The following is a 27,265-nucleotide window of genomic DNA, read 5'->3' as shown; positions in this document are numbered from 1 at the left end:
GGAAGTGAAGACTTCGATCCAGGAACTCCTGTATGGGATGGAGGCTTCCCAAACTGCGTGTTAACCGCTGTGCCACCCACCCACCCACATACACTGGCTCTCGGCATGTTCTTGTGGTTTTACATTTAATTCAGTGCTGGCTGCCATTCTCGTGTAGTATTTCCCCTACGGAGATTTGTTTGCATGCTTTTTTTAACATATAAACTACTGGTTTTAAATGGCTGCGAACCTTGGGAGGGGAGCTTTCTCTTCTCCCCGACGACAGAGCAAAGCGTGGGACCATTTCTCTCCACCATTTAGGGTCCACGCGCCTCCAACTTGGACTTTGGAAACCTTGCGCCACGGCGCCCTCTCTTGGTGAAAGAGATCGCCAGTGGAGGCGACCCTGCTGTGTGGTCCTCCCACCGGGAGGGGGCAGTGAGGCAAGACGCCCGGGGCTCGGGCGCAAGCTCAGGCGCGCTTCTCCCGTCGGCCACCGCTCTCCCCGACCCCGCGCCGGCGCGCCCTGCTTCTTCGGTTGCGGGTGGGCTGCGGCCGCGGGCTGCCGTTTGCAGGTTCCCAGCGAGTGCGGCCCGGCTGCGCGCTGCCGCCGTCGTGGCTCTTGGGCAAAGTCGGCGCGGCGGGCTGGGTAGGTCGCGCCTTTGCGGGCGGGCGGGCACCTGACGGCGGGGACGAGGTGGGCTGGGCGCCCGGGTGACGCTGGGCGCGAGGCCGCGGCTGGAGGCCGTGCAGGAGAGGCGGGGGCGTTCCGGCCTGGTCGGCCCGAGCCCCGGGGAGGGGTCTTCGCCTGCACGGCAGCCCCCCGCAGTGCGCGCCGTCTCCACCCGCCCTGCGGTCCGCCTTCTCCGCGGCCTCCGCTCGCCCCCGGTTACGCAGGCTGTCGCTTTCTCCCGCCGAGTCTGCCTCGGGCTGTTGGGAACTACGAGAGCGTTCCTTTGTCGCGACGTGGGCCGTGTCCTGACGAAGCTGTGCGGTTCCCACGCTCGGCAGGTCGGGGTGTGCCCTGCCCCGCCTTGGCCTCGCACAGCCCCCCCTCTCCGGGGCTCGGGAAGTGGAGGGAGAAGAGCCGACGGCTTCCCGGATCTCAGGACTGAGGGCGGCAGATGTGGGCGTCTCTCAGAGCCGGGAGCTCGCCTGGTGAGGGGAAGGCAGTCGTGATCCCGGCACGGCCTCGGCTCTGTGTAGTCTCGAGGTTTGAGCTGCCGCTCTTGCCCGGGGAGGATGCGAGGTGCGTGAGGGTATCTTTGCTCTCCAGGACTTTGGTCCCTGGGAAGACAGGCGCGAGACCCTTACGTGGGTTGAGCTGAGCGGCTAGAGCCGGCGGGGTCTTGGGGAGGCCTCACACAGGAGGCGATGCTTATACGGAATCCTGGAGGTGTTAGGTGTGCAAGGTGAGGACTGGGTGCTCTGGATAAGGAACAGGTGCAAAGCTTGCAGAAGTGAAGCACCTGGCGCGTTCTGGACGCTGCAGGCGAGGCAGACAGAAAGGCTTAAGGAGGGAGTGCTTGGAGGAGGAGTGGGATCGGATCGTGCAGGTGGGTCCTTTGAGAAGTCTGGGAAGGCGCCACTGAAAGTACTTATTGCGGGGCTGGCGCTGTGGCACAGCGGGTTAAAGCCCCGGCCTGTAGCCGGCATCCCTTATGGGCACCAATTCCGGTCCCGGCTGCTCCACCTCCGAGGCAGCTCACGACTAATGTGCCTGGGAAAGCAGCAGAGGATGGCCCAAGCCCCTCAACTTGGGCCCCTCCACCTATGCGGGAGACCCGGAAGAAGCTCCTGGCTTCCAGTTGGCTCAGCTCTGGCTGGCCGTTGTGACTGGGGAGTGAACCACTGGATGGAAGACCTCTCTCTCTGTCTTTCAAATAAACTAAATCTAAAAAAAAAAAAAAAGTACTCATTGCTAAAACCAGGCATAGGATGGAAAGAGAATATTCTAGGGGCAAAAGGGGCAAAGGCAGGAGTGGTAGATGAAGTCTGTGTTTCTCTTTAACAGTGTTTAAGTTAGGAGGCAACTCAGTTTCCGCCTTCTTCCTGAATATAGGCTGAGTAGAATGACTTATAGGGAATGTGGGGTAGTAGCCTACACTGGGAACATCTTATTTTTAGGATTGATTAAGCAGCCTGCTGTACACTGTAGAGTTTTTAGAACAGACAGTTGGGTGTGAGGTAGACAGATGCAGAAGGCATACAAGAAGTGTTAACAGTCCAGAGCTGTTTTGTTGTGGAGTTCTGTGGAACCGAAGCTCTCCTTTATGGGGGAGTTTGAGAAAATTGTACACTCCCGAGTGTGATTTTACCTAAAGTGGATTTCTTCTTGCCTGGCTTGTTTTAAGTTACCTTTCTGTTCTTCACCAGCCGTGAATTTTTTTAGAGCTTTCCCTATTCCCCGCAGGGAAGAGGTGATCCTGTTTGGTAAACTGGAGCCTTTCCTAGTGATAAAATGGTCAAGAACGCTAAACACCGCAGTTCCAGGGGCACTGGCGGACTTTGCAGTTCATGGTAATTTCTTCCAACAGGCGTCCTAGGTCTAATACGTGAGGCAGATGCCCTTTGATAGCTTATGTGTGTGTGGATGTCAGAGCGCGCCACCGCTCAGATTTCCTTTTCTCTTTCTGTGTATACTTGCCGTATCCTTTAGGCTTCAGCTGATGCCTGAATTTCTATTCCGTGACACAAAGGTTCTGTTGAAGCCTGCTGCTTTAGGTGCTAGAACGCAGACCCTGACTCATTATTGATTGGATGGTGGTAGTAGTTTTTCCTCCGATGAATTTTGGCTTGCAGTTTTATTTTGTGATACTAATCTCAAATTCTGCTTGCCTTGTGTCCTTAAAAAGCAGGTCTGCATATTTAATTGTTTCATAATAATGTGATTTGAATAATGCATACATTTCCACCTACTCAACTGATATTTAAGATTTATTTATTTATTTGAAAGCGTTAGAGATCCCTAAGTGGCCACAATGACCAAGACTGAGCCAGGCCAAAGCCAGGAGCTTCGTCTGGGTCTCCCTCTTGGAAAACAGGGGCCCAAGGACTTGAGCCATCCTCTACTGCTTTTCTCAGGCTGTTAGCAGGGAGCTAAATGGGAAATGAAACAGCCAGTGTACAAACCAGTGCCTAAATGGGATGCTGGCATTGTGGGTGGTGCCTTTACCTGCTACACCAAAGCACCAGCCCCTAGCAAATATCTATTTATTTATCTATTTATTTATTTATTTTTGACAGGCAGAGTGGACAGAGAGAGAGAGACAGAGAGAAAGGTCTTCCTTTTGCCGTTGGTTCACCCTCCAATGGCCGCCGTGGCTGGCGCACTGCAGCCGGTGCACCGCACTGATCCGAAGCCAGGAGCCAGGTGCTTCTCCTGGTCTCCCATGGGGTGCAGGGCCCAAGCACTTGGGCCATCCTCCACTGCACTCCCGGGCCACAGCAGAGAGCTGGCCTGGAAGAGGGGCAACCGGGACAGAATCCAGCGCCCTGACTGGGACTAGAACCCGGTGTGCCGGTGCCACAAGGCGGATGATTAGCCTATTGAGCCGGGGCGCCGGCCCCCTAGCAAATATTTACAGAATACTTTTCGTGTTCCAAGCATATTGCCAAGCTAGAGATACTAAAGATGAGGACGAGGAGAAGCACCTGGCTCCTGGCTTCGGATCAGCGTGATGCGCCGACCGCAGCGGCCATTGGAGGGTGAACCAACGGCAAAAGGAAGACCTTTCTCTCTGTCTCTCTCTCACTATCCACTCTGCCTGTCAAAAAAAAAAAAAAAGATGAGGACGAAAACAGCCCATCTTTTTTTTTTTTTTTTTTTTTTGGACAGGCAGTTAGAGGCAGACAGAGAGAAAGGTCTTCCTTCCGTTGATTCACTCCCCAAATGGCCGCTACAGCCAACGCGCTGCAGCCGGCGCACTGCACAAATCCGAAAGCCAGGAGCCAGGTGCTTCCTCCTGCTCTCCCATGGGGGTGCAGGGCCCAAGCACTTGGGCCATCCTCCACTGTACTCCCGGGCCACAGCAGAGAGCTGCACTGGAAGAGGAGCAACCAGGACAGAATCTGGCACCCCAACCGGGGCTAGAACCCGGGGTGCCGGTGCTGCAGGCGGAGGATTAGCCTAGTGAGCCGCAGCACTGGCCGAAAACAACCCATCTTTAAGGGATGTTTTTATGTATGGGGGTGGGAGGTCGCGGTGGCTTGGAGTGGCGGGTAAAGCTGCTGCCTGCAGTGCCAGCATCCCATGTAGGCACAAGTTCAAGCCCTGGCTACTCCGCTTCCAATCCAGCTCTCTGCTGTGACCTGGGAAAGCAGTAGAAGATGACCCAAGTGCTTGGGCCCCTGCAGCTGTGTGGGAGATCCGGAAGAAGCACCTGGCTCCTGGCTTCAGATGTGTGCAGCTCTGGTGGTTGTGGCCAACTGGGGAGAACACCAGTGGATGGAAGACCTCTCTCTCTGCCTCTCCTTCTCTCTCTCTGTAACTCTTTGAAATAAATAAATAAATCGTTTAAAAAAAAAAAAAAAAAGAGGCTGGCGCCGCGGCTCACTTGGCTAATCCTCCGCCTGCAGCGCTGGCACCCCAGGTTCTAGTCCCGGTTGGGGCGCCGGATTCTGTCCCGGTTGCTCCTCTTCCAGTGCAGCTCTCTGCTGTGGCCTGGGAGTGCAGTGGAGGATGGCCCAAGTGCTTGGGCCCTGCACCCACATGGGAGACCAGGAGGAGGCACTTGGCTCCTGGCTTCGGATTGGCGCAGCCCGCCGGCCGCAGTGCACCGGCTATAGTGGCCATTTGGGGGGTGAACCAACGGAAAAGGAAGACCTTTCTCTCTCTCTCTCTCTCTCACTAACTCTGCCTGTCAAAAAAAAAAGTATAAAGTAGTAGACAGCGTAGCATGTAAAACTCTGCTGTGACCCCAGCTGGTTTCGTGGTAGTGATCTGAGGGTGGTTACTGAAAGCTTCTAAGATACGTGTGGGAGAAAAGTGGGTGGGATGCTTCTGAGACTTACTCCATGCCCTTTTTCATGCCAGTTGTGTGCTGACTTAACAAATTTCCAGGAGTGGGTATATTTTTTAGCCTAGTGGTTAAGATGCCCGCATCCCACATCGGAGTACCTGAGTTTGTTTCCCCGTTCCAACTCCTGACTCCAGCTTCATTGTGTGTATATTCATAAATACTTTAAATAACAGAAATAAAAATTAAGTACATCTTTTAAAGAAGAGGTGCGTTTTGACTATGTAAATATGGGGTGAGCATTTGCTGTAACGGTTAAGACACACCTTAGGATACTCCATCAGAGTGTCTGAGTTGGAGTCCTTGTTTAGCCCTCAATTCCAGCTTCCTGCTAATGTGCTCCCTGGGAGATGGCAGTTGATGAGAGAACCAGATTGAGTTCTGGGCCTCCTGGCTTTGGCCTGGTCCAGCCTGAGCTGCTGTGGACATTTGGGAAGCGAACCAGCAGCTGAGAGATATCTTTCTCTCTCTGCATCTGTCTGCTAGCTTTTAAATAAATGATTTTTTAAAAATTGTGTGAATAAAGTTATATAAAAGGAGAACAACAAGGAAATAATGCAAATGGGATTCAAGGAAAGTCAGATGGATGGGTTGGGGTAGCCCATATAATTGAGTGTGGTTTCTTGTCCAAATCCTGTCTTTTGTTTTGAATGGTAAATTCACAGGTGATTTCTGTATTGAAATAATTAATAAAAGCAAGCCATACATGCGTGGTGGATTGTAACTGTGTGTTTGCTATGATTAGTACAGTTCTGTGAACTTCAGTGAAAGTAAAAAAAATGAAAACAGTTTTGTGTTTACCGTGGTGCAGAGATTCGACTTTCTGAGCCCTTGTTACAGAAAACTAGCAGGTACTGGTGAGATGACAGCAGTGTCGGTTATTTAAAGTGTTTTTAAACGTTTGAGAAAACAAATGAGGACCTTGAAATGCACATACGGTTTTTCCGCATGATGATGCTAGAGCTTTCAGAGCAAAGCTATCAAAAGGAATTTAGAATGGAACAGAACCAGAGGAGCAGCATCGTCTGATCAGATCTCGTTAATTCAGCTATGAAATGTTTGTTACATATTGAAGTGTAGGTGTAAGGACTCTGTTGGAAACAGAGATCCTCTGCCCTGCTTGATTTTTAGCCCCGAAATGTCGGGAGACATATCCATCAGAGTCGACTTTTCTGGGTAGGGAGGTGTACTGGCGTTAATGTGCACTCAGCCCTCTATCCTCAATGCTGCTCCTTTGCTTATTCTTTTCATTATAAACTTTTTATGTGTATTATAAAATATATTAAACATAAAACTTAAGATTTTAGCTTTCTGTAAGCTTTTGGTTCTGGGGCATTATGTGCACTCACATTGTGCAGCCGTCACCACTATTTGCTTGCACTGGAACCTGTGGACATTGCTTAGTTTCAGTACTGATGTATGTGGTTAATGTAAACTTCTGTTTCATTGTTAGCATTTTAATAAATGCTGTTTAAATATCTACTCTGTACCAGGCATTGGAGATGCAAAAATGAATAAGGTAATCTTCCTCTCTCCCCTAAGTTAAATGGATATTTGGGTAACCAGTTTCCATTATCACTACCATATTTGTAAAGATCTTTGAAGAAGTTCTTCAGTTTCTTACAGAGTGATACTGAGAGAAGTAGACACCTAGAGTTTGACTTGAGTTGCAACGAAATTTTGATGGTTTGTGATTTTCCAGAAAGTGCCATTGTTTATTTGTTTCTCAGATTGTGTTAGTCTTCCCTTGCCATCCTAAGATTAAAGAAAACAAATGAACCTGTGGTTTACTGAGCTTTGGTTTGGAGACCAGTTGAATAGGCAGGGCTCAAAAGCTGAAACAGAGTTAGGTGAGAGGTGCCTGGCTGTTTCTGGGTGGAGGCTAGTACATTTCTGAATTAAGTTTGGAGAATCATGATGCTAGGATGAACACTCCATGTTTTTCTTTGCTTCTGCTCTGAGTTTTTCTAGATCAGAGTTCAACGATATGTTTGTGTCTATATGAGAACAGTGAGTTTTGAATTCTAGGTGAGCTGCAGGAAAGTGCACAAAAGCCTCAGAAGCCGCTGTGTATCACTGCCCAAAAATTTCTGAGGAGATGATTGGAAGGGCTCTGTGAATTGCGTATTACCTGTGTGTGTGACCACATTTCCTGTTTGGCTCTGGGTTGGGTATTGATCTGGGGATAGAGCAGTGGACAGGGTAAGCTGGACCTGGTTTTTCATAGCTTAAAGTAGAATGGAGTGAAATAGGTTCAGAAGTGTGTCCCAGGGGGATTCCTTACAAAACTTTGAAGAAATAATCCTATTTGAAACATCCTAGTTAGGGAATGGAGGTTATTACTTGATTTGGCCTCTGTGCCTCAAGATTCGTGTCACAAGGCATTGCTGTTTCTGAATCAATTTGACTTTGGTGCTGAAGGCAGTGGGTCTGCCGTGTTGGATGTGCTGCCGTCAGCGGCATTGGTGAGTTGCCAGGGAAGCCATATTTATGGGGAGGAGAAGTCAGCCGCCAATACCCCAGGGCTCTGCTTTTATAAACTCTGGTTCTTCTTTGTGGCCTTGGGGGCCTTTTATTTACAAATCAGAATGAAGGAATGAGGACACTGAAGCACTGCAGCAGTGTCCCACAGTACGGACTCCAGGCAGGGAGTTACTGTGTTTAAAACTAAAGCAGCTGTTCCATATGTGTTGCTGTCCACTCTCTGTCCCCTGCCCTGCGTGGTGTGCAGCTCAGGTCAGCTAAGGCGTTGGGATGGCAGGGCCCAGCAGTGAGAAGGTTGAGAGGAAAGAATATACTGAAGAGAAATGTTTGCCCTGAGTCAGACCTGGGTGGGAAATTTCAATATTTTCCTTCCCTCCTTCTGAGTCACAGAGCACAGCTGGAATAGGGTTCTGTAGAAGGTGGTTTTTATGGGAAAATGCTTTCTGGGCTAAGAAGTGGGCCATATTGGTGGGTTTTACGATGTTGAAGGTTTTTGTTTTTTAAGGTGACAGTTGGGATTTATTAGCATGATCTCAAGGCTGGCTTGAAAGGGGTTTTTCATTGTGCCTTCTGGCAAATTAATCCCCTAGATCCTGGTCGCCACATCTATAATCTGCTGGGTTTTAGTGGTCCCTATTACAGTTAACATTGAGCTTGGCTGGACAAGGTTAGCTCCTGTTAAGTGTCACTGTTTTTGTTGTTGTATATTCATCTATTCTCCAAGGATATTGTGTATTGCACAGTCACATGTAGATTGTTGGTTGTCTTTTTATAATCAGTGTCCTAAAAGATTATAAATTCTACTTGATGGGTTGTGAGGAAGTCAGAGTATTTAAGATATAACCTATCCACTCCCCCCTCAACAGTCATTATTTACAAAATTAAAGCATCTCTGAGATGATGTCTATTTGTTCTTCTATGAGAATTGTTAATTTTTTGTTGTTACTGTAAAAGGATAGCTAATTGTGGTAAATTAAACCTGGTAATTGGTGTTTTTTAAGCATCTACTTTTTGCCATTGAGATAAATGGAATTTTTTTAAAAATCAGATATGTATAGGGCTAGTGTTGTGGTGCAGCAGGTTAGGCTACCACCTGTGATGCCTGTATCCTATATGAGCAACAGTTCGAGTTCTGGCTGCTCCACTTCTGATCCAGTTTCCTGCTAATGTGCCTGGGAAAACAGCAGAAGATGGCCCAAGGCCTAAGTGGTTGGGCTCTTGTCACCCCATGGGAGACCCAGATAGATTTTGAAGTTCTTGGCATTAGTGTGGGTCAGCCTTGACTGTTGCAGCCATTTGGGGAGTGAACCAGCAGATGGAAGATCCCTATCTCTGTATCTTCCTCCCTTCTCCCCCTGCCCCCCACTGTAATTCTGCCTTTCAAATATTTTTTTAAAAAATCAGATATATGTAAATAATTATGCCCTAAATCTAGAACTTCGTTCCATCTTACCTCATTATATACCACGGAACCAAAGGATTTCATTCTTGAATCACTTGAACACATGATCTTATAGGTAGAAAAAGTAATTCTAGAGATTTATTTTTAAAATAATTTATGGTCATGATTTCATATACCTGGAGTAAGCTCTGCACTGGTGATGCAAGTCTTGGCATCCGTCCTAAAGGGTGCTGGACCTTTTACCTCCAGAATTCCATGATGCTAAGGAAAAACTTTAAAATCTTTATTGTATTTTGCACTCTTTAATCCCTGCCCCTCTTGCCTTTCAGCATTAAAATGAAAAGATGTCCTTGTACGACGATCTAGGAGTGGAGACCAGTGACTCAAAAACAGAAGGCTGGTCCAAAAACTTCAAACTTCTGCAGTCTCAGCTTCAAGTGAAGAAGGCAGCTCTCACTCAAGCAAAGGTAAAGACAAGCTCGGGATGTAGGAGCAGATGTCTGCAGGGTGGGTTCCTCGTAGGACTGGGAGTAATTTGGTTTTAGCTTGCTCTTCTGCCCTTTTATTGGCTGAATAGTGTTAAACATTTACAGGAGAGGATTGAAGAGTTTAAAATCATCTGCTTCTCTTGGTTCTTTGAAATGCAAGTATTTCTTGGAATAGGAGTGAAGAAACTCAACTTCCAACAATGACACTTGGTTTTAAACTTCAGTATGTCTACCATTGACTAGAATGTATTTAAAATGCTGATTCTATAGCCATATTCCCAATGTTGGTAAATTCTGGTTCTGGGCTGGGGCCTCAAAAGTGTAGTAGTATTTTTTTTTAAGGTAAGTTATGGGGCCAGTATTGTGGCACAGGGGATGCATCTAGTATGTGTGCTGGTTTCAGTTTCAGCTGCTCCGTTTACAATCAAGATCCCTGCTTATGTGCCTGGGAAAGCAGTGGAAGATGGCTCAAGTGCTTGGACCCCTGTCATCCATGTGGGACCCAAATGAATCTTTTTTAAAAAATCATCTAAAGATAAGTTATTATTGTAGGTGTGTTTGGTTTTCTTTTCTTTTCTTTTCTTTTCTTTTTTTTTTTTTTTCTTTTTTAGAGCTTTGTTTATTTGAAAGAGTTAGAGAGGGAGAAACAAAGAGAAAGAGGTCTCTGGTTCTCTCCCCAAGTAGCCTTGACTTGGGTGAAGCCAGGAGCCATGGACTCCATCTGAATCTCCTACATGGCTGGCAGGGGTCCAAGCACTTGGGCTGTCTTCTGCTGCTTTCTCGGGCGCTTTAGCAGGGAGCTGGATAGGAAGTGAAGTCTCTAGAACTTGGGTCCTGAACCAGTGCTTCAGTACAGAGCACTGTCATCGCAGGTGCCAGCTTAACCCATTGTGCCAGAAGTGTGCGTTTAAGTAGCATTCCTTCTATATGTTGTGGGAGGTTTGAAATCAGCACTTACTTTCAGGAACTCTGTAGCAGCATCATAATAATAATGTGTATACATTTCTGGGGATGCAGATTTGTTTTGAATGTGTCAGCTGTATGTCATTTCAGTGGTAATCGGTTTTGAGTTTTTGTACATGTTAAACATTGAAAATATCTTCAAAATACTTCAGTATGTAAAACAATAGTATGGTTGTCAACTGATTATTTAAGCGTGTCAAATATTTTTAAGAATGAGAATGGTATTGGACTTTATGTTGTTTTAAGGGTTCTTATGTTTTAGAACATGCATCCTTAACGGAGACTATATCCTTCCCCACCCCTCAAACTGAGTGAATGCTGATTTTTAAGCAGTGAAAAAAAATCTTGGTCTTTTTATGTATAAAGCACAGATGTGTGCATCTGTAGTGTTAACATTTCATGAGTAGAAAAGAAATGTGTAAAAGGACTTCTTGAGAGAAGAAGCAATAATGAGAAACAGTTGAAAAAAATGACTTGAGAGATACATAGTAAAATATTTACTGATAAAATGACTTAATTTCTGAAATTTACTTAAAATAATTTAGCCTCAAATAGGAGAGATAAGTGTATATATTAACATTGCTATTGTTGGAACTGAATGGTAGAAATTTGAGAGTTCAATAATCTGTTTTTTATTAACATGTAATACTTGTACCTTTTTATGGAGTATAGTATAGTATGATCAGATCAGATAATTAGCATTTCCATTACTTTATGTTTGGACCCTTTAAGCTCCTTTCTTCTAGTTCTTCCTAAACTGTATGTTATTGTGAACTGTGGTAACCCCACTGCTGTGGAACAGTAGAGCTTATTCCTTCCATATAGCTGTATTTTGTTACCATTATCTAATAGCTCTCTCTGTCCTTCCCCATCCCCTTAACTACCCCAACCCCTGGGAATCACTGTTCTGTTTTCAGATGGACATTATTAAGGCTCCATATATGAGAAGGAACATGGTATTTATCATTCTGTGTCTGGCTTATTTCACTTGATGCAATGTCCTCCAGTTCCATCCATTTTACTGCAAATGACAGGATTTCTTTTTTTTATGATTATTTTATTGTATATGTACACATTTTCCTTATCCATTGATAGACTTCCTGTTGATCCCATATCTTGGCTTTTTGAGTAGTGCTGCAGTAAACCTGGGAGTGCAGGTATCTCTGACATTTTAATAATATTAATTCCTCACTTTTTTTTTTCCTGTGTGCTCAGAATCCTTGATCAGTGTTTTGTACTTTGTATTATAGAGGTCTTTCCATCCTTGGTTAAGTTTATTCCCAGGCTTTTAATCTTTTTGTAGCTATTGTGAGTGGGCTTGCTTTCATGATTTCTTTGTTAGCAAGTTGGTTATTAATGTATTAAAATAATCTTGTTTTTTTTGTTGTTGTTAATTTTGTATGCTGCAATTTACGGAGTTTTTCAGTTCTAACAGTCTTTTGGCAGTCTTTAGGTTTTTCTGTTCAGAGAATCATGTTGTCTGCAAACAAGGATCATTTGACTCCTCTTCCTTTTTGTAGGCTTTTTTTTTTTTTTTAAGGTTTATTTATTTGAAAGGTGGAGTCTAACAAAGAGACAAAGAAAAATCTTCCACTCGCGGGTTCATTCCCCAAATATCCACAATGATCGGGGCTGGACCAAACCAAAGCCAGGAGTTTTCTTCCAGGTTTCTCGCACCGGGGGCAGGGGCCCAAGCACTTGAGCCATCTTCCCCTACCTTCCCTTGCCATTACCAGGGAGCTGGATCAGAAGTGGAGCAGCTAGGACTTGAACCAGCGCCCACAAAGGATCCTGGTGTTTCAGGTGGCACTTTACCTGCTGCACTACAACACCAGTCCCTATAATGCCTTTTGTATTTTCTCTTGCCTAATGACTATTGCTAAAACTTCCAGTACTGTATGGAATAAAAGTGGTGCAGTGGACAACCTTGGCCAGTTAAAAATCTTACAGGAAATGCTTCCAGCTTTTCCCCACTCAGTATGCTGTTGACTGTGGGTAGTCTTCATTATTTGGAGATATGTCCCTTTTGTACCAGTTTGTAAGGGTTTTTTTTTTTTTTATCATAAATGGATTTTTAGGGAACATTTTCTCTGGGTGAGATGACTACATAATTTTTATCCTTCATTCTGTTGATGTAATGTATTATGTTTATTGATTTGTGTGTGTTGAATCATCCTTGCATCCCTGGGATAATCCCCCCTGATTGTAGTAAATATTCTTGTGCTGTTGAATTGGAATTGGTTGTATTGGGTTGAAAATTTTTATTATCTGTGCTCATCAAGGATATTGGTCTATGGTTTTCTTTTTGTTGTGTCTTTGATTTTGGCAATGCTCGCCTTGTAGAATGAGTTTGAAAGAGTGTTCTCCTTGTCAAATTTTTTTTTAATAGTTGGAGAAGAATTAGTGCTATTCCTTCCTTAAAAAGTTTTGTAGAACTCAGCAGTAAAGCTGTCTCATCCTGGTGTTTCGGTTTTTGCATTTTAAAGATTTATTATATTTGAAAGGCATATGATAGTAAGTAGGAGAGACAGAAATCATCCATCTGCTGGTTCAGTCCCCAATTGCCCTCAACAGCTGGGGCTAAGCCGTACCAGAGCCAGAAATTCCATCCAAGTCTCCCATTCAGGCAGTAGGAACCCAAGTACCTGGACATCATCCACTGTTCCCTGATTGCACCAGTAAAAAGCTGGACAGAGGACTGGAGCTGTGGCGTAGTGGGTAAAGCTGCCGCCTGTAGTGCTGGCATCCCATGTGGGCTCTGGTTCAAGTCCCAGCTGCTCCACTTCGGATCTAGCTCTCTACTATGGCCTGGGAAAGCAGTGGAAGATGGCCCAAGTTCTTGGGCCCTTGCACCTGCATGGGTCCTGGAAGAAGCTCCTGGCTCCTGGCTTTGGATTGGCATAGCTCTAGCCATTGGGGCCATTTTGGGAGTAAACCAGCAAATGGGAGACACCTCTCTCTCTGTGTGTGTCTCTCTCTCCCTCTCTCCCCCCGCCTGTTTGTCTGTAACTCTGCTTTCAGATAAATAAATCTTAAAAAAAAAAAAACTGGACAGGAAGCATGGAGTAGCCTGGACGCAAACCAGGCACTCCAGTATAGGCTGCAGATGTCCCAAGTAGCTGCTCCTTAACCTGCTACAACACAGTACTGGTCCTAGGAGGCTTCAGTTTCAGAAGTTATTGGTTGGTTTGGAATTTCTGAGTCTTCATGATTCAGTTTTCATAGGTTACATATGTCAAGAAATATATCCATTGTTTTCTGGGTTTTCCAGTTTGTTGGCTTATAATGGTTCATAATAGTCCTTAATGCTTTTTATTGTATTTCTGTGACCTCAATTGTAGTATCTACTTTTTCATCTCTTTTTATTTATTTGAGTCTTATTTTCTTTTTCCTTTGGTTTTCTTTGATTTGTCAATTTTATCTTAAAAAAATATTCTGAGTTTGGAGTTTGATTTTTGAGGGGGCAGGTAGGATGTCTGGGTATCTGTTCCATGATAAAAGTCGAGTGTTGAAGTCTCCTGCTGTAATTTATTGAAGGTTATGTCTCCCTGTATATCTAAAAGTGTTGGCTTTATAAAATCGTGTGCTTCAGGGGTTGGTGCTGTGGTGTGATGGGTAAAGCTGCCTCCTATACCACCGGCATCCCATATGGGCACCAGTTCGAATGCCGGCTGCTCCACTTCCCATCCAGTGCCCTGCTAATGTGCCTGGGAAAACAGCAGAAGATGGCCCAAGTCATTGGGCCCCTTCAGCCATGTGGGAGACCAGGATGAAGCTCCTGGCTTCAGCCTGACCCAGCCCTAGCCATTGTGGTCATTTGGGGGGTGAACCAACAGATGAAGACAGACCGACTGACCTCTCTCTCTCTCTCTCTCTCTATGTCTCTCTGTCTCTCTGTCTCTCTACCTCTCTACCTCTCTCCCTTCTTCTTTCTTGCCCTCTCTGTAACTCTGACTTTCAAATAAATAAGTAAATAAATAAATCTTTAAAAAATTGTTGTGTGCCCTAGCGTTAGGTGCATATACATTTGCAATCATATTTTCTTGTTGAATTGATGTCTTCATCATATAATGACCCTCTTTTCTACGGTTTTGGCTTGAAGTCTGTTTTGTCTGAAATAAATACAGCCATTCCTGCTTGCTTTTGGTTTCCATTTGAGGGGAATATCCTTTTCCATTCTTTTATTTTGAGCCTGTGTGTGTGCGTATGTGTGTGTTTATTGGTGAAGAGTTTCTTTGTAGGTGATAGATGGTCAGAATTTGTTTTTGTAGCCATTTAATCAATGTGTCTTTTAATTGGGAGATGTAGATCATTTATACTCAAGATTGTTATTGATGAGCAAGAATTTAGTTCTTGTTTTTTAAAAACTTATTCTGCATTGAATATTCTTTGTCCTTTTCTTCTTTTTTTTTTTTTTTAAGATTTATTTTATGTATTTGAAAGACAGTGTTATAGAGAGAGAAAGATCTTCCATTCCGTTGGTTCACTCCCCAAATGACCACCATGGCCAGAGCTGAGCTAATCCAAGCCAGGAGCCAGGAGCTTCTTCCGGGTCTCCCACGTGGTGCAGGGTCCCAAGGACTTGGCTATCTTTCACTGCCATCCCAGGCCACAGCAGAGAGCTAGATCAGAAGTGGAGCAGCTGGGTCTCAAACCGGCACCCATATGAGATGCTGGCGCCTCAGGACAGGGCGTTAACCCACTGTGCCACAGCACTGGCCACTCTCCTTCTTATATGACTGGAATATCTGTCTTCTGGTTCAGATACTCTTTGTTCTACTTGATCTTTTTTTTTTTTTTTTTTTTTTTTTGACAGGCAGAGTGGACAGTGAGAGAGAGAGACAGAGAGAAAGGTCTTCCTTTGCCGTTGGTTCACCCTCTAATGGCCGCCGCGGTAGCGTGCTGCGGCCGGCGCACCGCGCTGTTCCGATGGCAGGAGCCAGGTGCTTCTCCTGGTCTCCCATGGGGTGCAGAGCCCAAACACTTGGGCCATCCTCCACTGCACTCCCTGGCCACAGCAGAGAGCTGGCCTGGAAGAGGGGCAACCGGGACAGGATCGGTGCCCCAACCGGGACTAGAACCCGGTGTGCCGGCGCCGCAAGGCGGAGGATTAGCCTGTTGAGCCACGGCGCCGGCCGTTGATCTTTTTTTGTTTATGCTTTCAGCTGTATTTTTTATTTGACTTACTGAGTTACTCATTTCCAATATATTTTTTTTAAGAATCAGGGTAGTTTGTTTTTTTTTTTTTTTTTTTTAAGATTTATTTATTTTATTTGAAAAGCAGAGTTACAGAGAGACAGGCAGAGAGAGAGAGAAGTCTTCCATCTGGTGGTTCACTCCCCAAATGGCGTGAGTTGGGCCGACCTAAAGCCAGGAGCCAGGAGCTTCTTCTGAGTCTCCTACACTGGGTACAGGGGCCCAAGCACTTGGGCCGTCCTCTGCTGCTTTCCCAGGCCAAAGCAGAGAGCTGGATCGGAAGTGGAGCCGCCATATGGGATGTCGGTACTGCAGGCTGCGGCTTCACCTGCTACACCACAGCACTGGCCCCTCGGGGTAGTTTTTTTTTTATTATTATTAATTTTTAATTTATTTGAAAGGCTTAGAGATACCGCCATTCGCTGACTCACTCTCAAAATGCCCACAAAAACCGGGGCTCACTCAGGCCAAAGCAAAGAGCCTGGAACTCAGTCTGGGTCTCTCAGGTGTAGAGGCAGGTACCCAACTACTTGCCTCCTCCCAGGGTGTGCATTAGTAGGAAGCTGGAATCCGGAACAGAGTTGGGAACAACAGTTCTTCTTTGGGGGCATCATGTAACTTTTTTTCATACTTCTTGTATTCCTGCGTTAATATTTGTGCATCTGGAGTATCAGTTGTCTCCATTTCTTTTAAAAAGGAGGCAGTCATGGCAAAAAGCTCCTTTCTGAAGATGTGTCTCTGAGTGTCAGTTTGATAGGTTACTTTGCCCTTAGTTCCGGTGGGATGTTGTATTGTAATCTCCGTGTAGCTTTTTCCACCGTAACTGGTGGCAGCTAGGGTGCATCGTTCTCAGTCCTGGTAGTATTGCATGGCTTCCAGTGGTGCAGGTAAGCCCTCTCTTAACTTGGGACATCTTCCTGCTCTCTCTGTATGTATTTATCATTTTTTACAAGATATACTTTATTTATTTGAAAGACAGAATTACAGAGAGAGGTAGGGACAGAGAGAGAGGTCTTCCATCCTCTGGTTCTCTCCCCAGATGGCTGCAATGGCTGGAGCTCTGCCAATCTGAAGCCAGGAGCCTCTTCCTGGTCTCCCACATGGGTGCAGGGACCCAAGCACTTGGGCCATCTTCTGCTTTCCCAGGCCATAACAGTGAGCGGGGTTGGAAGAGGAGCAGCTGGGACTAGAACCAGCGCCCATATGGGATGCCGGCACTTCAAGCCAGGGCTTTAACCTGCTGTGCCACAGCGCCAACCCTGTCATTCTTAAATCATGTAATGAGCAAGAAGTTATTTTTGTTATTATATCTATTATTCAGATATTCTTACTCTAGATATTAGCAAATCTTAATTTCAAGTATGTTTTTTAAATGGATCAAAGTTAAAAGTTGCTTGTGAAATCATTCTGTTTTCTAACTTTTTTTTTTTTTTTTTTTTTTTTTTTTTTTTTTTTTTAAGATTTGTTTATTTCAAAGTCAGAGTTATGGAGAGAGAGAAAGAGAGAGAAATCATCGACCTGATGGTTTACTCTCCAGATGACTGCAATAGCCAGTGCTGGACCAGGCCGAAGCCAGGGGTCAGGGGCTTCTTCCAGGTCTCTCACGTGGGTAGCAGAGGCCCAACCACTTGGGCCATCCTCTGCTGCTTTTCCCAGACCATTAACAGAGAGCTGGATCAGAAGTGAAGTAGCTGGAACATGAACTGGTGCCCAGGTGGGATGCTGGTATTGCAGGTGGTAGCTTTACCTGCTAGGCCACAATGCCAGCCCCTGTTTTCTAACATTTTTGAGATTGCTGTCTATGATTAGTACTTTTTCTTAAAGGGAATTAAAGATGTGTTGTATTCATTTTCTTAAGCTGTTTAAGTACTCAGGGTACTGGACTGACCTCATCAAAATTCTGAAGGTTACTTGGGAGAGAAAATTGTACCTGTAGCAAAGTGACGGAACTATGATTTCATTTGTATCTCTGCTTTTACTCTAGATACTGAATTGAACACTAGGGACCAGCATTGTGGAACAGCGGATAAAGCCGCTTCCTGTGACATCGGCATTCAGTGTTGGTGCCAGTTTGAGTCCCTGCTGCTCAACTTCCAATCCAGCTCCCTGCTAATGGCCTGAGAAAAGCAGAGGAAGATGGCCCAAGTGTTTGGGCCTCTGCCACCCATGGAGGAGACCTGAAAGAAGCTCCTGGCTTCGGCCTGGCCCAGCTCTAGCTGTTGCTGTATCTGAGGAGTGAACCAACAGGTGGACTTTCTCTGTCTCTTTCAAATAAATAAATAAATAATCTTTTTTTTTTTTAGACAGGTAGAGTTATAGATAGTGAGAGAGAAAGACAGAGAAAAAGGTCTTCCTTCTGTTGGTTCATCCCCCAAATGGCTGCTATGGACGGCACCACGCCGATCCGAAGCCAGGAGCCAGGTGCTTCTTCCTGGTCTCCCATGCAGGTGCAGGGCCCAAGGACTTGGGCCATCCTCCACTGCCTTCCCGGGCCACAGCAGAGAGCTGGACTGGAAGAGGAGCAACTGTGACTGGCGCCCAATAAATAATCATTAAAAAAAAAAATAGTGGGGCCAGCACTGTGGCGCAACAGATTAACACCCTGGCCTGAAGCGCCAGCATCCCATATGGGCGCCAGTTCAAGACCCAGCTGTTCCACTTCCAATCCAGCTCTCTGCTATGGCCTGGGATAGCAGTAGATGGCCCAAGTGCTTGGGCCCTGCACCCGCATGGGAGACCAGGAAGAAGCACCTGGCTCCTGGCTTCGGATCAGCGCAGTGCCACCCATTTGAGGAGTGAACCAATGGAAGGAAGACCTTTCTCTCTGTCTCTCTCTCTCACTGTCTATAACTCTACCTGTCAAATTAGAAAAAAAAAAAAAAGATAAAAGTGCACAATCTCACCTGTGAAGAATTGCCTTAAAGCTTTACCCTGAATTGAATGAAGCCTTTAACTTTTGCTCTTTAGGAGTTGATAGGCATAAAGGAATGAGTTAAGCTAGATCATTAGGCAGTGACTAGACAGATCTAGAATGTGGAACATTTTTTTAGAAGACGGTGTCTAGGAAAAAAAGAAGGAGATGAAAATGGTGGTGGTGATTCAGGGAAGAGAGACTTCTAAGTCAGGACACTTGAAAAACAAATGTCTGGGCTGGTGCCATGGCTCAATAGGCTAATCCTCCACCTGCGGCTCCGGCACACTGGGTTCTAGTCCCAGTCAGGGCGCCGGATTCTGTCCCAGTTGCTCCTCTTCTAGTCCAGCTCTCTGCTGTGGCCCGGGAGTGCAGTGGAGGATGGCCCAAGTGCTTGGGCCCTGCACCCGCATGGGAGACCAGGAGAAGCACCTGGCTCCTGGCTTCAGATCAGCGCTGTGCACCGGTTGCAGCGGCCACTAGGGGGTGAACCAACGGAAAAAGGAAGAGCTTTCTCTCTGTCTCTCTCTCTCACTGTCCACTCTGCCTGTCAAAAAAAAAAAAAAAACTGTCTGGGGGCCAGCGCTGTGGCATAGAAGAGTGAAGCACTGGCCTGAAGCGCCGGCATCCCATATGGCGCCGGTTCAAGTCCCGGCTGCTCCTCTTTCGAACTGGCTCTCTGCTATGGCCTGGGAAGGCAGTGAAAGATGGCCCGGGTCCTTGGGCCCCTGCGCCCGCATGGGAGACCTAGGAAGAAGTTCCTGGCTCCTGGCTTTGGATCAGCTGAGCTCCAGCCATTGCCGTTATTTGGGGAGTGAACCACCGGATGGAAGACCTCCCTCCCTTATTTTCTCCCTCCCTCCCTATCTCTCTCTCTCTCTGTAAAAAAAAAAAAAAAAAATCTGGGGCCGGCACTTTGGCCTAGCAGGTGAAGCCACCGCCTCCAGTGCTGGCATCCCATATGGGTGTCGGTTTGAGTCCTGGCTGCTCCACTTCCCATCCAGCTCTCTGCTATGGCCTGGAAAGCAGTAGACAACGGCGCAAATCCTTGGGCCCCTGCACCCACGTGGAGACTCAGAAAAGGCTCCTGGCTTCAGATCTGCACAGCTCCGGCAGTTACAGCCAATTGGGGAATGAACCAGTAGATGAAAGACCTCTCTCTCTCTCACTCACTCTCTCTCTCTGCCTCTTCACCTCTCCTATCTGTGTAACTCTGAGTTTCAAATAAGTGAATAAATCTTTTTTTAAAAAAACTAACTTCTAGAACTTTGAGAAAAAAATTTTAAAACAACGTCTTTCAGAAACTTCGATAGGAACCCGATGTTTTAAAAAAATCAGATGTTTAAAAGATAGTTTGGGGCTGGCACTGTGGCATAGAGGGTAAAACTGCCACCTACAGTGGCGGCATCACATAGGGGCACTGGTTCCAGTCCTGGCTGCTCCATTTCCAATCCAGCTCTCTGCTGTGGCCTGGGAAAGCAGCAGAGGATGGCCCAAGTACTTGGGCCCCTGCACCTGTGTAGGAGATCCAGAAGAAGTGCCTGGCTCCTAGCTTCAGATCAGCTCAGCTCCGGCCATTGCCACCAACTGGGGAGTGAACCAGTGGATGGAAGACTCTCTCTCTCTCTCTCTTCCTCTCTCTCTCTCTCTCTCTCTCTCTCTCTCTCTGCCTCTCCTCTCTGTGTGTAGCTCTGACTTTCAAATAAATAAATAAATATTTAAAAAAATGAAAACTACTTAGGGACAGCTTAGGAATTACTGAATTATTAATTTTGTTATGTGTGATAATATAATAATGTGAGAAAGTTCCTTAGTTTTAGGGAATTAGGTATAAATGTCCTAATGTCACCAACTTTCAAAAGATTCAGAAAAAAAATAGTCGTATATGGTAAAGAAAATATGATAAAACATAAGCAATGGTAGAATGTATATGAATGACATATTTTCTTTAAAAATTTTTTTCTATAAGTTCATAATACAAAAGGGCAGGATTGTATGTCCTAAAAGAGGGAAAATGACACTTATCCTCAAGTATCTTTTTTTGCCGAGGATATAAAACCATACCCATTCCTTGTGAAAGATACATACAACTTAAATTGTAATGTGCTGGGGCCGGTGCTATGGCGCAGCCGGTTAACGCCCTGGCCTGCAGTGCCGGCATCCCATATAGGCGCCGGTTCGAGATCCGGCTGCTGTACTTCCACTCCAGCTCTCCAATCCCACCTATGGCCTGGGAAGGCAGTACAAGATAGCCCAAATCCTCGGGACCCTGCACCCATGTGGGAGACCTGCATGAAGCTCCTGGCTCCTGGCTCCGGATCGGTGCAGCTCTGGCCGTTGCAGCCAACTGGGGAGTGAACCAGTGGATGGAAGACCTCTCTCTCTCTCTCTGCCTCTCATCTCTCTGTGTAACTCTGACTTTCAAATAATAAATAAATTTTTAAAAATTGTAATGTGCTACAGATTTGCTCTCTTGTGGTCTAAGGGAAGATCCAATGTAGAACTTTTTTTTGCGTGTTAATTTTACATGTAAGTTTAAATTTTACTGTAAGCCTCTCCAAAAAAATGGAAATCTGGTGGTTTTTTTAAAAGGCCAAATAAAATCATATATGATTGTAGTAATTTAATTAAAAGGTGATTATTTTAAGGTTATTGTTTTCTCCTGCCTCAAAGGTTTGTTAGATTAGAAAAAAAAAATTTGCTACAAAGAATATGAATTTTAATTTGAAACTTCAGTGTACTTCTCTTGTTTCTGATCATTTTAGAGCCAAAGAACAAAACAAAGTACAGTGCTTGCCCCAGTCATCGACCTGAAGCGAGGTGGCTCCTCAGATGATCGTCAAATTGTGGACACACCACCACATGTAGCAGCTGGGCTAAAGGTAAGCCCACACCTAATCTGTGACTTTGATACATACACACACACATACCTGTTCTTAGAGGACCTTCAGTTATGATGTTAAGCTGAGATGCAGCCTACCTGGGGAGAGATCTGTGTTCCAGAACATTTAAGAAGACCAGGAAAATGCTTCTGAAACCATAACATGTTGTTGTTCACAATGTGATCAGAAATGTAATCAGAATCTAAAGTTATTCTCAGTGATGACTACAAAAATGATTACGCTGTCCATGGCTTGTTTGGTTCTTTCAAGTTTTCTTTATGTTGTTTCTTTTAAGTTTTCCCAGAGGTATAGAAAAATTGAAATATTATTTGTTGTTACTGTAAATAATCAAGAATTTTGCTTCAGAGTACAAGTGTCTTAAATGTTGTTTGGTGATGGCTTATTGGAGAATAAATACTCTTGGGTATTAGGATAATATAGTGCTAAACTAAAAGTTAAAAGTCATGATTCTTGCCGGCGCCACGGCTCAATACACTAATGTCCGCTTGCGGCGCTGGCACACCGGGTTCTAGTCCCTGTCAGGGCACTGGATTCTGTCCCGGTTGGGGCACCAGATTCTGTCCCGGTTGCTCCTCTTCTAGTCCAGCTCTCTGCTGTGGCCCGGGAGTGCAGTGGAGGATGGCCCAAGTCCTTGGGCCCTGCACCTGCATGGGAGCACCTGGCTCCTGGCTTTGGATCAGTGAGGTGCACTGGCCATAGCGCACCGGCCACAGTGGCCATTGGGGGGTGAACCAACGGAAAAGGAAGACCTTTCTCTCTCTCTCTCTCTCTCTCTCTCTCACTCTCACTCTCCCTCTCCCTCTCACTGTCCACTCTGCCTGTCAAAAAAAAAAAAAAAAAAAAGTCATGATTCTGCTGCTACCTGACTGAGTCATCCTGGAAGATGTGGAGATAATATTTTGATGTTTTCATCTTTCTCAGGACCCTGTTCCCAGTGGATTTTCTGCAGGAGAAGTTCTGATTCCCTTAGCTGATGAATATGATCCTATGTTTCCCAATGATTATGAGAAAGTAGTGAAGCGCCAAAGAGAGGAACGACAGAGACAGCGGGAGCTGGAAAGACAAAAGGAAATAGAGGAAAGGGAAAAGTAAGGCTTTGTTTGGATTGGGGATCTTTTGCGGTTGAAATATTTATTAAAATATTAGAGAATGAACTTCAGTGCTTAAGACTGAAATTGTCATGATTGGTCTGAGCAATCATCAGAAGGAATCAAATTTTTTTTCCGAGTTTGTATTTGTGATGTCTCAGCATGTGAGCAGACTGAGTAAATTTCATTATAGACTCTGAAAACCTGAAATACGAATTTTGAATGATTTATTAGAAAAATAATTTTGAGATCTGATGTTGAAGGCATTTTTCCTGTGCGATGACTACTAGAAGTACAACGGTTTAAATGTTTCAAACTCCACTATTTTGGAGCAAGATTGAATTTCTTTAAACTTACATGCATCTTTTTATTTTTAAAAAGTATGGGTGGCAGGATTTTTTTTTTTTAAGTTTTTATGTTATTAAATAGTTTATTAAGTATTGCATTGTTACTCATTTATTGAACCATTTGTAGAGAATTGAAACTATTAAATTATTACTATATTGATAGGCTTTATAATAGAAAGTGGTAAATGTCAAGAAAGCTTTTCTTGCTAACTATACTTATGTACCTATTCATTTTTATCTTTTGAGGTTTTCTCACTTTTCATGCTTTGCTGACTTTAATCTTCAAACAATTGTGTCCTTGTGTCCATCTGTGCCTTCCCCCTGCCCAATTCGTAATAATTTATTGTTTAAGAGGATTTGAATATTTTCTGGCCAGGAGGAAAGGCAAGATGATATCACAGGCCAGCGCCGTGGCTCAATAGGCTAATCTTCCTGTCGGGGCTCCGGATTCTGTCCCAGTTGCCCCTCTTCCAGGCCAGCTCTCTGCTGTGGCCAGGGAGTGCAGTGGAGGATGGCCCAAGTACTTGGGCCCTGCACCCCATGGGAGACTAGGAGAAGCACCTGGCTCCTGCCTTCGGATCAGCGCGGTGCGCCGGCCACAGCGCACCGGCTGCGGTGGCCATTGGAGGGTGAACCAACGGCAAAGGAAGACCTTTCTCTCTGTCTCTCTCTCTCTCACTGTCCACTCTGCCTGTCAAAAAAAAAAAAACCTCTGACCTTCAAATAAATAAACTAATTAAAAAAAGATGATATCACAGATTCTATCTCTAGTGTGGCTCACCTGTGATGAATATTTATTTCTTTGTTCTCGCAGGAGACGTAAAGACAGACATGAATCCAGTGGGTTTTCAAGGCGACCTGACCCAGATTCTGATGAAGATGAAGATTATGAGCGGGAGAGGAGGAAAAGAAGTAAGGCGCTGATAGAAATATTATGTTTCAAGCATGGTGTAGTCCCACTGTTTGCGTTTTATACTCAGGTTGATAAGTAGCTTATTTGACATTGGTTTAGGTAGTTTTTCTTTCTGGAATCCCAGCAATCCGCATTTGCTGCACAACAATTTAAGTTTCTACTGTGTTCTCATATATATTGTCTTTTGAACTTCTGAGTATGGTTGTATTTCTGGTCATCATTCCTGGAAGTAGAGTCAAGTACACCAATGCATGTGAGTTACTCACACGCGTGGATTTAAGGAAGCTACTTAGCTTTCCTGGGTGTTGATTGCTTTCAACTGTCAGTGAGAAAGTGGGACGACAGGAATTGGAGCTAGGTGCTTGAAGAGTCATTCCATCTCTACACTTTTATGAACAAAATTGTAATTGTTTTTGAGATAAATTCTTCAAAAACCAAAATTATTTGAGAAAAAGATCCCACGTATTGATTTACTCTCCAGATGCCCCAAGGGCCTGGAATCAGGGCCAAAGATAACAGCCAGAAACTCAATCCTGGGTCTTCAGTGTGGGTGGCAGGAGCCCAGTCAATTGAGCCTCCCTGGGTCTGCATTAGCAGGAATCTGGAGTCAGATGGGAGCCAGGGATCAAGATCAAACCCAGATAAATTCCTCAAGATGAATTTTTGTTTTGTTTTGTGTGGTGTTTTTTGTTTTTTTTTTTTTTGGAGAGGCAGAATCACAGAGGGTGAGACACAAGAGAAAATTTTCCATTTCCTGGTTCACTCCCCAAATGGCGAGAGCTGGGCCAATCCAAAACCAGGAGCTTCTTCCTGATCTTTTATGTGGGTGCAGGGGCCTAAATCCTTGGGCATCTTCTACTGCTTTCCCAGGCTATAAGTGGAGAGCTGGATCAGAAGAAGAGCAGCCAGGACTTGAACCAGCACCCGTATGGGATGCTGGCGCTGCAAGTGAAGGCTTAACCTACAACACCACAGTGCCAACCCCCTCAACATGAATTCTTAATAATTATTAGCAGTGTTCTGATGGGAATTGAGAGAATGGGGCATGCTTTATTATTATTATTATTTGTTTTTGTGAAAGATTTAATTTATTTTGAGAGGTAAAGTTACAAACAGAGAAGGAGAGACAGAGAGCAAGGTCTTCTATCCACTTGTTCAGTTCCCAAATGGCAGCAGTGGCCAGAGCTGTGCTGATCTGAAGCCAGGAACAGGAGCTTCTTTTGGGTCTCCTATGCAGATGCAGGGACCCAAGCACTTGGGCCATCTTCCACTGCTTTCCTAGGCCATAAGCAGAGAGCTGGATCAGAAGAGGAGCAACCACGGCGCCGCGGCTCAATAGGCTAATCCTCCGCCTAGCGGCGCCGGCACACCGGGTTCTAGTCCCGGTCGGGGCACCGATTCTTTCCCGGTTGCCCCTCTTCCAGGCCAGCTCTCTGCTGTGGCCAGGGAGTGCAGTGGAGGATGGCCCAAGCCCTTGGGCCCTGCACCCCATGGGAGACCAGGATAAACACCTGGCCCCTGCCATCGGATCAGCGCGGTGCACCGGCCGCAGTGCGCTACCGCGGCGGCCATTGGAGGGTGAACCAACGGCAAAAGGAAGACCTTTCTCTCTGTCTCTGTCTCTCACTGTCCACTCTGCCTGTCAAAAATAAAAAAAAATTTAAAAAAAAAAAAAAAAAGAAGAGGAGCAACCAAGACATGAATTCATATGGAATGCTGGTGCCAAAGCACCATGGGCCACTTTTGTTTTTTATAGCTCTATTTTCTTTACTTGAAAGGCAGAATGAGAGAGAGAGAGATCTTTGTATCTGCTGGTTTACTCCACAAAATGGCCACAACGGCCTGGGCTGGGCTGGGCCAAAGCCAGGAGCCAGAAGCTTGATCCAGGAGCAGCTAGGTCTCAAACCAACACCCATATTACCAACACTGCAGGCAGTAGCTTTACCCGCTGCACCACAATGCTGGCCCCTTGTGTTATGTTTCATATCCATTATCTCTTTGAGCAACAGGTGTTTAATTTGTTAGCATTTTTTATTGGTTAAATGTTTATACAGCTCATCTTTCCAGTTTATAAGTTGACTGTCCTTTTTTTAAGAACGTTATTAAAAACTTTTATTTTTTTCTTAAACGTTATTAGGAACTGTAATGCCTCTTATAAAAAGAGCTTCTAGGCAGGCGCCACGGCTCACATGGCTAATCCTCTGCCTGTGGTGCCGGCACCCCAGGTTCTAGTCCCAGTCGGGGCGCCGGATTCTGTCCCGGTTGCTCTTCTTCCAGTTCAGCTCTCTGCTGTGGCCCGGGAGTGCAGTGGAGGATGGCCCAAGTGCTTGGGCCCTGTACCCGCATGGGAGACCAGGAGGAAGCACTTGGCTCCTGGCTTTCGGATTGGCACAGCAGCCATCTGGGGGGTGAACCAATGGAAAGAAGACCTTTCTCTCTGTCTCTCTCTTTCTCACTGTCTAACTCTGCCAGTCAGAAAAAAAAAGAGCTTCTATTGACCTTGTAGCCAGTATTATATCCATAGCTATGCTAGTGTCCCCGTTACCTGCAGTTTTGCTTTCTGAGGTGTCAGTTGCACATGGTAAACCACAGACTAAAGATATTTTGTATATGTATATATACATATATATATACATATACGTATATATACATATACAAAATATATTGTATAGTACAATAAGATATTTTGTGAAAGGGAGAGAAACCATATTATATATAACTTGTTATAGTATATGATTGTAATTGTCCTGTTGCATTAGTAGTTATTGTTGCTAATCTCTTAAACTTTATCATAGGAGTACATATATTATAGGAAAAAAGATCTATAGTGTTTGATCCCTTTTTTTTTTTTTCTTAATTTGAAGGCAGAGTTACAGAGAGACAGAGAGAGAGGTCTTCCATCTGCTGGTTCACTCCCCAGTTGGCCACAATGGCCAGAGCTACGCTGATCCAAAGCCAAGAGCCAGGAGCTTCTTCCAGGTCTCCCACATGGGTAAAGGGGCCCAAGGCCTTGGGCCATCTTCTGCTGTTCTCCCAGGCAATAGCAGAGAGCTGGATCAGAAGTGGTGCAGCTGGGACTCGAACCAGCAGCCATATAGTGTTTGATTCTATGTGCAGTGTTTCAGGTGTCTGGGAAATGTCTTGGATGCATATTCCCTATGGATAAAGAGTCTACTGTACTGCTGTTAACAGATGGGTATGCTCATATTTTAACTTGGTTAGTAGCAGATTTGCAGTAGTCACCCTGAATTTTTTATGCTGACCTTATTAGTCTGTTTTTCACAGAGTCCCATCAATAATCACCTCAGGTCTTAGTGACAAGATTAAAAAACTACCACAGGAGTAATTAAAAAGAAATATCTATGGGGGCCGGTGCTGTGGCGCAGTAGGCTAATCCTCTGCCTGTGGCGCCAGCATCCCATGTGGGTGCCGGTTCAAGTCCTGGCCGCCCCTCTTCCAATCCAGATCTCTGCTATGGCCTGGGAAAGCAGTCAAGGATGGCCCAAGTCCTTGGCCCCTGCACCCACTTGGGAGACTCGGAAAGCATTTTCCCGGCTCCTGGCTTCGGAGCAG

The 27,265-nt window shown here is 45.4% G+C and overlaps 1 protein-coding gene across 1 annotated transcript in view; it reads left to right on the top strand.

Annotated features, from left to right (window-relative positions):
- The first annotated feature begins 518 nt into the window (after positions 1 to 518).
- Positions 519 to 27,265, top strand: part of LOC133773574 (splicing factor 45) — a 35,940-nt gene continuing 9,193 nt past the window's right edge. The window contains exons 1-5 of the mRNA XM_062210985.1: positions 519 to 628; positions 9,213 to 9,350; positions 21,207 to 21,323; positions 22,266 to 22,432; positions 23,594 to 23,691. Coding sequence (XP_062066969.1) covers positions 9,228 to 9,350; positions 21,207 to 21,323; positions 22,266 to 22,432; positions 23,594 to 23,691 — 505 coding nt within the window. The 5' untranslated portion in view covers positions 519 to 628; positions 9,213 to 9,227. The remainder of the gene's footprint in view (positions 629 to 9,212; positions 9,351 to 21,206; positions 21,324 to 22,265; positions 22,433 to 23,593; positions 23,692 to 27,265) is intronic.

Source organism: Lepus europaeus, chromosome 14, assembly GCF_033115175.1.
Source record: "Lepus europaeus isolate LE1 chromosome 14, mLepTim1.pri, whole genome shotgun sequence".
Classification (NCBI taxonomy): Eukaryota; Metazoa; Chordata; class Mammalia; order Lagomorpha; family Leporidae; genus Lepus; species Lepus europaeus.
Note: the sequence above shows the minus strand (reverse complement) of the source record. Positions and strands in the feature narration are given on the sequence as shown.